General features: G+C 40.4%; 1 protein-coding gene across 3 annotated transcripts in view; it reads left to right on the forward strand.

Annotated features, from left to right (window-relative positions):
• The window catches only part of ptprk (protein tyrosine phosphatase receptor type K), a 126,828-nt gene extending 115,079 nt beyond the window's left edge, over positions 1 to 11,749 (forward strand). For all 3 annotated transcript variants that reach the window (XM_030046839.1, XM_030046840.1, XM_030046841.1), the window contains 10 exons: positions 105 to 221; positions 583 to 737; positions 954 to 1,089; positions 2,624 to 2,773; positions 3,476 to 3,649; positions 5,472 to 5,603; positions 6,256 to 6,381; positions 7,244 to 7,407; positions 8,022 to 8,157; positions 8,457 to 11,749. In XM_030046839.1, coding sequence (XP_029902699.1) covers positions 105 to 221; positions 583 to 737; positions 954 to 1,089; positions 2,624 to 2,773; positions 3,476 to 3,649; positions 5,472 to 5,603; positions 6,256 to 6,381; positions 7,244 to 7,407; positions 8,022 to 8,157; positions 8,457 to 8,510 — 1,344 coding nt within the window. In that variant the 3' untranslated portion in view covers positions 8,511 to 11,749. The remainder of the gene's footprint in view (positions 1 to 104; positions 222 to 582; positions 738 to 953; positions 1,090 to 2,623; positions 2,774 to 3,475; positions 3,650 to 5,471; positions 5,604 to 6,255; positions 6,382 to 7,243; positions 7,408 to 8,021; positions 8,158 to 8,456) is intronic.
• The last annotated feature ends 290 nt before the right edge of the window (positions 11,750 to 12,039 follow it).

Genomic DNA, 12,039 nt, shown 5'->3' on the forward strand with positions numbered 1-12,039 from the left:
TCTAACCTGTATTTTGCCACTTGGTGCAGGTGTTGGGAGACTTTTTTTTATCATATTATACACCTCCTATTTGCTAAAAGATTGTTAAATTTTATTTTTACCAGGTGAAGTGCTACAAGTATTGGCCAGATGATGCAGAGGTGTATGGGGACTTCAAGGTGACCTTTGTGGAGGTGGAACCTCTGGCTGAATACGTTGTTCGGACGTTTACTTTGGAGAGGGTGAGTAGAAACCTTTTTTTTTCTTTATCTTTCTTTTCTAACATCTGTTATGCAGATGGGATTCTGTAGACCTGTGCAGTTGCCAAGTGCCACTAGTAAATATGGTCTTAAACATTTTTGACACAGAATCCTAATTTCATTGAGCTGCTGGGGAGTTGTTATTTCGTTTTTGTAGCAAACTGAAAGTGAAACCAGTTGAGGTTGTGATTTGTCTCCCTCTGTGTGGTATACATTATTTAAAGTTGTCACATTTGTTGTTGTTAGTGTTTTTGTTGTTTGGGGGGCTTAGGGGTACCATATACATGTAAACTTGACAAAAATGACAGAAATGTAACTAAACAATCCCTTTGTCCTCGCTCAGCGTGGTTTCAACGAGTTGCGGGAGGTCAAGCAGTTCCACTTCACTGGCTGGCCTGACCACGGAGTTCCGTATCACGCCACAGGACTACTTTCCTTCATCCGCAGAGTCAAAATCTCCAATCCACCCTCTGCTGGGCCTATTGTGGTCCACTGCAGGTACAAACCTGCACACCAACGCACTATACCACAAGTGTTAAACTGACAGGCACACGTCATAACTATTACTTACTGTCAGTATGTAGAGCAGACAATATCTCAAGTTCGGTTAATGTTGAGGTAATGATTAGCAGTAAATCATCTCACTCGCTCTCTCTCTCTCTCTCTCTCTCTCTCTCTCTTTCTCTGTCTCTCTCTCTCTCTCTCTCTCTCTAGTGCTGGCGCAGGGCGTACGGGCTGTTTCATAGTAATTGACATCATGCTGGACATGGCCGAGAGAGAAGGAGTGGTGGATATCTATAACTGTGTGAAGGCCCTACGCTCCAGGAGGATCAACATGGTACAGACTGAGGTGACTACATTACCCATCATCCATTGACATCTACATCTCTGAATGCGCATACACACACCTAACATTCACCATCACACCCCAGCCATGAACATGGTACAGACTCAGGTAACTACCATCCACTATCCATTCATTTCATATCAGCAATCCACCAGCCTCACACAACCATCCATTGCCATTAGGATCCATTCATTAAAACATCACCTCAGGACATATACATAGTAAATATAAGCTTTAATGGAACAAGTCAGCAACATAATGAACAGTACGGCCTCTTTACACCAGCTTTTGGGTTCAGACGATCTCTAAGTAATGACAACAAAGCATGTTAGACAGACAGCGCCTGCCATAAATTCAGTGACAGACACCATTATTTTTCAGTGACTGAGGATGGATAACCATTCAACACACTGCAGAGAGAGGTAATTAGCTGCCGTCTGCCAAAAATCTATTGACAAAATCCTCACTGAACCATAAAGGACAATCACAACTTTTACTTTCCTTAATTTACTGTTTTTTGTTGACCAGATCCTTCCTCATTGAAACCAAAGCTCAGTAGCCTAGCAATGTTTTAAAGGCCCAACACAGAAGGTTGCCCCCACACACAGTGGCAAATGTTTGTTATAGAAAAGTAATCTATTTTTCTAAGGTAGACTAAATAATCACAGTGTTCCTCTCTATTTATATTAGCTTATAAATATACTGTCACATAGGTACAAACACTGTAGAGTGTGGATCAGCTGACATATTTTTGTGTGAACCTGACCTGAGACGGGAGCATAGTAACCAAGCCTGAACTGAACCCAATAGGCGTTCTTTTTTTTGTGTGTCTGAACCCGACCCAAGCCCGAGATTTTGCTTGTCCTCCATCACTAGGTCACATTTACCACCTTAAATAGCCTACGTGTTGCCTTCAGCGTTGTCACGGAAACTCCAGCACTGTACAGGAATTTTCCCAGAGCAGACTGTTGGTCTATCATTTTATTTATTTTACACTAGAGTTTCACTAACGCTGACGTGACTGAACCAAACCCAAACATTTTTGTCCAAACCCAGCCCAACATGAGCAAGTTGGAACCCGTCAGTATCCACAGTCTAATACATTGAACACTCGAGCATACAAAAGCAAGCTAAAGATGAATGTTGTAAAATTCTCTGATCAGTGAATAACTAATGCTGTCCCTTCCCAGCAGCCAACAATACTCAGAAAACATTCCAGGAGTTTAAAAAAAAAAAAAAAAAAAAGTTTAAACACATCAATACAAGTATGAAAACTTTTATATCCCTAAACAGAAAGTGAAATAAACCAAACCTTGAAACATGCATGCACGCTCATCATTCCATTTCATCTCAAAGTCATCATCTTCATCTCCATTCAGTCACACGCTGATATTAAAGTGATAAAATCAAAATGTGTGTGTTACAGTGTCTGCTAAGGAGGGATGTGCTTTGTCTGTGCATTGTGTGCATGCACGCATGTGTGTGTGTGTGTGTGTGTGTGTGTGTATGATATGTATGTTTTACATTTTGTTTGCAGGAACAATATATATTCATCCATGATGCCATATTAGAGGCCTGTCTGTGTGGAGAAACAGCCATACCAGTGTGTGAGTTTAAAGCTGCGTTCTATGAGCTGATCCGCATCGACTCCCAGACCAACTCCTCGCATCTGAAGGATGAGTTCCAGGTAAGACCTCAGCTTGACCCTTAATCATAACTCCTAACTGCATCCCTTAACCTGTAACCCTAACTTTAACATTTAATCTTAACCCTTAACTTTTATCCCATTACCTTAACCCTTAGCTTTAGCACTTAACTCTAACATACAAGCAAGTCAACACTTTTAATTTCCATTGTTTTGTTTTGTTTTGTTTTTCATTTGTTTTTTTGTTGCTGTGTTTTTCACACATAAAACCTCATTTTTGTAGGCAGATATACCATATAGGCATTTTTCGACACCAGTTTTCAGGTGATTTTGGGATTTGTGTGATTTAGTCTTCTTGGCATTCAACTTTGAATCCTGCAGAATCACCAAGGGTTACATAGTAGAAAAAATAAATCCATGTGCAAATCTGAACTTTCAGTTCACAAATCTGTACACATCGGATTCATAGTTCAAACATATATTTTATGCATCTCCGCAAACTGAGAGAGTGCAGATTTGCAGATGGATTTATTTTCTCTCCATGTGACCAGTTTACGACTGGTCTGGTGTCTGGTTTACGACTACGGTTGTACCAGTCTGGTGATGCTGAATGAAATTGATCTAACTTGGTCTCAAACAGTCTCAAACTAAAGCCTTGAAGGGAAAGGGAAGATTTTTAGGAGCCTGAGAAGTCCACACCATTAGCTTCAAGCAAACCTGCTTTGTCTCTCTCTTTCCGTCCAGACATTAAACTCGGTGACTCCCCAGCCTCAGCCAGAAGACTGCAGCATCGCATTGTTGCCTAGAAACCAGGAGAAGAATCGCTTTATGGATGGCCTTCCTCCTGATAGATGCCTGCCTTTCCTCATTACGATAGATGGAGAGAGCAGCAACTACATCAATGCTGCTCTGATGGATGTAAGTCTATAACATTCATATGCACATACAAAAAGGATGTATTATTTTCAACACATCTAGCGAGGGTAGTTTGGGATAACTCACATCATGTGGGAGTTCATGTGCAAATAGACTCTTCTACCATGTGAGACGTTAAAAAACATAATATATGATGTCTGTCATCCCAAACTTCAACCAAATTTGACCAAATTTGTTGAAAATGATGTATTCTTTTAACAGGGTACACACAAATTTAGACACAGAGATACACATGTACGTGCAAATATACAGTATGTATGTATACACTACACAGGCAGTGCGCACGCACACACACACACACACACATATACACACACACACACACACACACACACACACACACACACACACACACACACGCACAGACTCCCCTCCCCGTTTGTGTGATGCTGTGTTTGTGGTTTTAGCAGCAGAAGGCTAGAGACAAATCCAGGTTCTGAAAAGACCACTAGCTTCTCTGGCCAGCTCACTGAAAACGATCCAGGCCCTGAAAGGCTGTCTGGCCATCAACAAATCTCTTACAACCTCAGGGTTTCAGGACATTGCCTCGCGGACAGTTTTACATTGGCAACAACTGACATTGCATCAACATGTTGCCCATTTACCATGAGTTGCACAATAAAGTGATTGAATAGGTTGAGATATAAGGTAAGATATCAGTATCAGATCACGAGTTTGTCAGTTATAATTGCCAGCTGATGTTGTAGAGCATTTCTGTTTTAATAAAAAGTATACAGTGCAGACACAGGAAAGATGGGAAGGGGAGGGGTATGGACATGTGACAAAGTTCATGATCAGGATTAAAACACAAAAAAATCTCAGAACATCCCAGAATAACCTGGTTTAAGTTAGGAATAAGTAAATAATTCAGTCCAATATTTAAAAAGATATACTTACCTTTGGCCTCTCTCTAAACAAGCTGTCAGAAGAGTTCCAGGTAATGGGATTTTAATTCAAATCTCTGATACTGGATTTGTTTCATGGCTTCAGTGTCTTTCTGTCACCAGGTTCATGCTTAGCACAGCCATTTACACCCTAATCCTGAACCCTACCCCAGACCCCTGACCCGGACCCTCTCATTATTAGACTTGTCTCATGACGTAACTGCCTCCATTACAAAAATCATTCACACCAGTGCCGCACATTTAAACAGACATTTTCATTCAGGGTGAGTTGGGCTCAGTTCACTTCAGCTTCAGTGAGTTTAAAAATGGAAAGAGAAACTACATGTCTGCGTGTACTAGTATTACTGGATTTTTCTCAGATATTTTTAGAGGGTTATAAGTGTCAAATGTTTATACCAGATGTTTTTTTTTAGTATGTAAACTTTGAAGAAACTAAGTTTCCTGAAATACTGAACAGGGAGTTAATTGACCCCACACCCGATATCGGTACATGTAGATTGTTCAGTGTATTTGTCAGTGCCAGGCAGGTTGTCAAATGCATGCCCCTCACCCTCATATTTGATAAACGCACTGCATGATCATGTGACCACACATTACTCATAAGCTTGCCGTATCATATCCCGTAGCCTGCAGTGTCCCCACTCTGTACTCGTGTGTGTATATGCGCACTTGCAAGTGTGTGTTTGTGACTTGAGTGAGAGAAAGATGTCAGTCACAAAATAAAAACATGTGAAGGATGTGTGTGAAAACCAAAACATTTCACTATTTGATTCATATGTCCAGTCTACTAATGTTACTGTTGCATTCAAATACAGTTTTTGAAGTGTCCACGTGGAGAGAAAAATGGCACCACTGTGTACGGAGGAGGTGACATCATTTTTGTTTTCTCATACCTGCAGAGCTACAGACAACCAGCTGCATTCATCGTTACCCAGCATCCTTTGCCTAACACCGTCAAAGACTTCTGGCGTCTGGTTTACGACTACGGTTGTACCAGTCTGGTGATGCTGAATGAAATTGATCTGGCTCAGGTATTTCACTTACACTAAAATATCTGTGTTGACATACATAGAAACAAATACACAGTTACACGGACAGCTGGGCAGACACTAAGAAGGATAAGGGTTTAGGGTTTGGGTTACAGCTGAATTGAAGTTGTCATTTAAAATCTTTCCATTGTCCAGCCAATCTGAAAAACTACATATGTACACTGTTTAATGCAGATTTTTATTCCTGGCAGGCTTAGGTTTTTAGCAGCTCTTGGACAAAGATACCAGTGTCTTTTAAAGTTTTATCTTATTTACAACTCAAATGTCTACATGTAGTTTACACCCTCCATGGATTATTTGAGATGTTGGTTACTTTACTGTTTCAAAATAGCTTGAAACTGCACTAGGTAAGAGGATATGGATGTGACAGTAATGTTTACAGGCAGGGATTATTCCCTGGTGGACACTTCCATTACTTCCTCTAGATGTCAGATGATTGACAGCAAGCAGATGTAGTGCAAGCAAGTGTAATGTAGTGCAGGCACTGATAGGAAAACACTCTGGCACAATATAACAAAACCTGACAAAAGCAGATCAGGCCTTTGACTATGTAACTCAGGCATTTTTCAGCTCTGTAAAAGCTTCTTTTTACATTTTGCACCATACATATTGTATTCTGTCTTAATCTGTCAAGGGTTGTCCCCAATACTGGCCAGAGGAGGGCATGCTGCGTTATGGACCAGTCCAGGTGGAGTGTATGTCCTGCTCCATGGATTGTGATGTTATCAGTAGGCTCTTCAGAGTCTGCAACCTCACCAGGGTGGGTCCAAAGTTATAACTTTACCTTTTCACAGTCATTTGACAGCACATTTTATACTATCAGCTGCAGCTAATGATAATTTTCTTTGTGGAATAATCTATCAATTATTTTAATGGTGGATCAATTAATGAGTCTATAAAGTGACAAAAATAACGGCGTATGCTCATCACAATTTAGCTGAGTCCAAAGTGATGGCTTCGAACTGCTTCCTTAATCTGACCAGCAGCCAAAAATACCCAATTTTACAGTGATATGAACAGAGAAAAGTAAGGCGATGTTGGTAGCGTCTCTGTGAAGCTGAAATTATTAGATGTTAAGGATTTTTACTAGATAAATTGCTAAAATGATTAATTATTTGGGCTGCCCCCTGAAAGTCAACAAGTCGAATCACAGTGGACTTAGATGGTGGAGTTGGAGAGGGTTGTTTTTTTTTTGGTTTTTTTTTTTTTGGTTTTGTTTTGTTTTGTTTTGTTTTTGGTTTTGTTCTTGATTGATAGATAGACACAGTACTCGAGTTGAGGGTGGATGAGGGTGGATGGAATCCCCCCTGAAATAAAAACGGTCAAAATCATCCCTCCTGTAAAACTGCCATCCTCACTTTTCATCAAGTGACAAAAATTGACCGTCCCCCCTGAATTTTTTTTACAACTCGACTACTGGATAGACAGATCCCGGGCATTGCGATATGACAGTAAAACAAGACAACAAGATCTTCCCCTTGTGTCTCTCAGCCTGATTGCAATGTAATGAATTACCAGTTAGAGAAGAACACCAGCCGGGTTCGTGGCCCATGATGAGCGGGACTGAGAACCTCTGATCTTAACAGTGTGTGTGTGTGTTCTGTTTTTGTTTGTTCTTACAGCCCCAGGAAGGCTACTTGATGGTTCGCCAGTTCCAGTATCTGGGGTGGGCGGGGCATAGAGAAATCCCCGCCTCCAAACGCTCCTTCCTCAAACTGATCCTGCAAGTTGACCAGTGGCAACGTGAGGGAGAGGAGGGAGAGGGTAGAACCATAGTGCACTGCCTGTGAGTACACGCACACACACACACGCACACAAACACACACACACACACACACACACACACACACACACACACACACACACTTACATACATTGTTATGGTATCTCGTGCACCCTCTTCTCTCCTTCTCTTTATCTCTGTACATATACACAGTACAACCTCAGTAGAACCTCGATTATCTGAACCGCCCGGGAATGAAGGCACAGTATTTCAGATGGCTGAAATTTAGGATAATTGAAACATTCCTAAAAATTAACCACACACACACACACAAACACGCAGGAACAAACTAACCAATGAATAATGAACTTACTTACTGTAGAACAAATAGCGTTTAAACTGTAACAACAACAGAATTAGATTGATAGGCCACTGTACAGTTCTCTTTGAAAAATGCATCCTCTCCTGCCAAGTCTCAACAATTTCCCTGCTTGCATTTGTAAAGATATTATCAAGTCTGTCTGTTCCATAATGTTCTGAATTTAATAACAGGCTGGTCTGGTTTCCATGCCAGCAAAACATTGTGTATATTGTGGAGAAATCATGTATCAAGTAATGCGTGATCACTCATTCTGTCACATATCTCTCTGTTCATGTGTGTTTGTGTGTCTTTACAGGAATGGTGGTGGGCGGAGCGGAGTATTCTGTGCCAGCAGCATCGTGTGTGAGATGGCAAAGAGACAGAGTGTGGTCGACGTCTTCCACGCTGTCAAGAGCTTGAGAAACAGCAAACCTAATATGGTGGATACTCCGGTGAGTTAGAGAGATGATTAGATGCATCATGTAGACAGAAAGAGCAGATCTGTCAAAAACCTCTGAAAGTGGAGCAACAAAGTGAAAATAGAGAAACCATTAAAACATCCACAGTCTGATGTGTGTCTTCATCAGCTCAGCATGGGTCGTTTTTCCCACTGAAAGGCTGAAAGTCAAATTGAAGTAGATAGTTTGCACTTAAACCTCATTATTTCAATATAAACCTGAAATAAATATGAGAATCAGCCATCATATCAACCAGTGTGTCACCATGTACGTGTGTGTGTGTGTGTCTACAGGAGCAGTATCGGTTCTGCTACGACCTCGCACTGGAGTTCATTGAGTCCTCCTAAAAACAAAGGAGAGAGAAGGAGGCGGAGGAGAGGAGAAGAGCAGGAGAGCGACTTTTCTCCTCCCGTGTGTTTAATCCTTTGCTTTCGCTTGATGTCCCAACTCCCTTCTGCGGTGGCCGTTCTGTAGCATCCATTTTGCGTCCCTACTAGTGATATAGCATTTTGATCAGTTCAGCTGGGGATGGCAAATAGCACAAGTGAAATCAGCTCGTTGTTCAGTGTGTTAGTATCCAGCAAAGGGAAATGTTTTGCCTCTCAGACTTCTAAACAGAAGGATGATGGAGAGGAGAGGAGCGCAGTGGGAGCTGTCAACTCCTTTATGCCTATTGTACAGGTTTTTTTTTTTTTTTTTATTATTTTTTTTTTTAGTGCCAGTGGGCCCCTGCGTGTTTTGGGCACCATTCAGATGTTTAGCATCTCCCATGGACTCTAAGCCTCGTGCTGTTACAGCTGCCATACTCAATATGCACTGTAGATGTCTCCCTTCCTCCTGCAAGCTACAAATGCAGCCAATGATTAAGAGTGTGGAAATCATATATCACAGTTTTCCACGACAGACGTGTTAGCCCTGTGTTCCTGCGCAGGAGAGTTTCTGAATAACTCTACTCATCATGGTGGTGGATAAGGTGGGGTGTCATTTCAATTGTATTGATCCTGACTCTGCTTATCGAACACAGTTTTTAGCAATTGTCAGTTCTGATTCCAAATTTTTTTGAGGGAAAAAAAGAACAAATATTTCAAGAGCAAAAATTAAGCTACCTTTATTCTTGGTACATTCAGGCTATCATCAGTAAACTTTCAACTGTGTTCTTGGTATTTTGGATTCAGTTCTAATTATGATGTATTCAGTTCTCAACCCTGGTGTTAGAGGACACTTATATTAGTATTTGCATTAGTATTTGCAGCCAGTAGTTTTGCAGAAGGGGCAGGAACAAGGGGCTCATAACACAACCTAGCCAAACTCTATGAATGGTTCTGTTTTCTACTCCATGCACCAGCAGTATCATCTTCACCTTATATTTCTGGTCAGTTCAGTGGTCATATCATAATCAAAATAGTCAAAACCTATCACAATTATGTATTTGAGTATTTTAAAGCCAGTTTCAGACACTATTCTACATTCATTTTAATGGGAGGGGGGCATAACCAATTTCTGGGAGATTGTCCGATAACAATAAAACAGGAAAATGGGTTAAAAAAAAATAACTTCAATCAACATACATTTGCATTCAAGGTAATATTGTGTCTTAAACAACACTGACAATGGAACAACGGACAAAGCTTATTTTAGGGTTATCCGGCTTTCAGAGGCAAGAAGGTTTTTTTTAACACATGAAGTGGAGAATTTAAAAATGTTGTGTAGGATTTTCACTAGAATGTGTTCAGTAAAATATAATGTAATATCAACCATCAGTGCTATGTTCTGCACCCCCTATTAGCTGTTTTCTGTCAGCAGCATTTATTATTTTTTTTTCTGTTCTCTACTGCTTTTGAAGCATCAAATGCTGATTTACTGAATAGAAACTCTGACAGCAAAAGGTACTCCAAATTGTAAAACTGCTGTTTAACGCAATAGCTTTTGTATCCAGTGCAACCATTTGACATTACCTTAATCATGTTTGTTCCAGGGCTGGGCCCAGTGCACTTTCAATTCAACCAACTGAAAATTCAAATATTGGCAAATTTTGGGTATGAGGAGGTTGGCCTATCCACCCAAGGAAATGGCTGAGAATAATTGCTCTTTCATTAGCAAGCTTTTGCAGTTTTCATTTATTTCTTGAATGGAATTGGAAATGACCCAAATGCCACAATTGTTTTGTGCACTGATGGCCGACACATTTTTTTTTTCTTTTTCTTCTTTTTTAAGTTTGTAGCTGATGTTTATTCATAAGCCAAAGACTTTGTGTAAATATGTCTATATGGATAAAGCACATTGTTTGTATTTATTGTTTGTTTACTTGCATTGCTTATAAGAACAATCATCCTTCATTCCATGTTTACTCTACCACCAGCGTTTCTTAAACTCTGGCTCGGGACGCAAAATGGGTCACAAGCCTGTTTCCAGTGGGTCCCTAAAAGATGAGAGTATTAGTGTGTTTCAATGAGCCTGGGTCCCAGGGTAAGAGACTACATCTACTCAGTTTGGGTCCAGGCAGAAAAAAGTTTAAGAATCCCTGATTGAAGCTGTATATTAAAGCATTAGATGTAGTTTTGAATATTTAGGTGGAATTCAATAGTAGTATCTTGTTTTCACTTATGAATCTATGTGATGTTACCGTGGTTTATTTGTGTAAAAGCCCATTGCTCTGCTTGTGGACAGTAGAACGTCTCTTAGCCTCAGAAAGGCAACCTCAGTGCATTTACATGCACCGAGTATTTTGGATAATAGCTGATATCCCTCTCAACGTTTTAGCTGGGATAAGCTGTTTATCTGCCTCCTCGTATCCCGCTCACCATTACCGCTGAACACACACACACACACACTGACTAGTGATGCAAACAGGCTTAGTGAGCGAAATATACAGGAGTATGAAATGAAAACATTTATTGTGCCTAATCATTTGAATTACCTTGTTGATACAAATATTTGACAGCATTTTAACCACATTGTAGATTGCACACAGGGCTTTGTTGAATGCGTTCTCATGGACGATCAATGTTTTGAATATGTTTTGGACCCATGCTTCAATATGTTTCGTTTATCAGAATTCGTCATGAACTCCTAGTGAGGCTTTACAGCATTACTGAACACCACAAGTGTTTCTGTGGTGCACAGACTGGTGATAAAAAGTTTTATTGTAAATAAAATGCCAGAGGTTCTACTTTAGTTGGAACACTAGTTGGTCTACTGTTAAAGGTGGTGCTGTAAATAGACTAGCAAACAGACGATCACCAGTACACTAAAAGGCTCTGTTGCTGGAGGAACAGTAGAGATTTCACTGATAGATGCAACTTCTGTTGTAGATAAATCAGAAATTGCACATCAAGTGGACTGCACCTCCAGAGCTGATATTGCTAACGATGATGAACATCAGGTGTTTTGACTGCAGACTGAACCTCAGACGGGTCTTAATCTGCAGGTGGAGCCTCAGAACTGCCACAGTTTCTCTGCTTGCTCTGCAGATTTCTGGTCCAACCCAGAGAATAAACAGCTAAGTCTGAGGTAGTTTGCAAATCAAAAAAAAAAAAAAAAAAAAAGATGTGGATATATTAGTGGGTTATTTAAAATAAAAAGCTCAGTAATAAAATATTGTGAGAATTATGGCATTATAATCCGTCAAACATCGCTTCTTAGGGTTAAACAGCCAGTCGACAAAGAGTGGAGAAGCAGTCTAGGGGGTGTTAGCAGAAATTATTAAATGTATCTAAGTGAAGATAAAACACTATTGAGCTGCCCACCCTTCCTCCTCATTAAATCTGAACCAGTGGCCCTGAGGAAGAATGAATGAAGCTGGTGTCTGGATTGGGAGGCCAGTCTGAATATAAAGTTGATATTCATGGTTAATAATTATTCTTGTCTGTAATGTTT

Source organism: Myripristis murdjan, chromosome 24 (assembly GCF_902150065.1).
Source record: "Myripristis murdjan chromosome 24, fMyrMur1.1, whole genome shotgun sequence".
NCBI classification, from domain to species: Eukaryota; Metazoa; Chordata; class Actinopteri; order Holocentriformes; family Holocentridae; genus Myripristis; species Myripristis murdjan.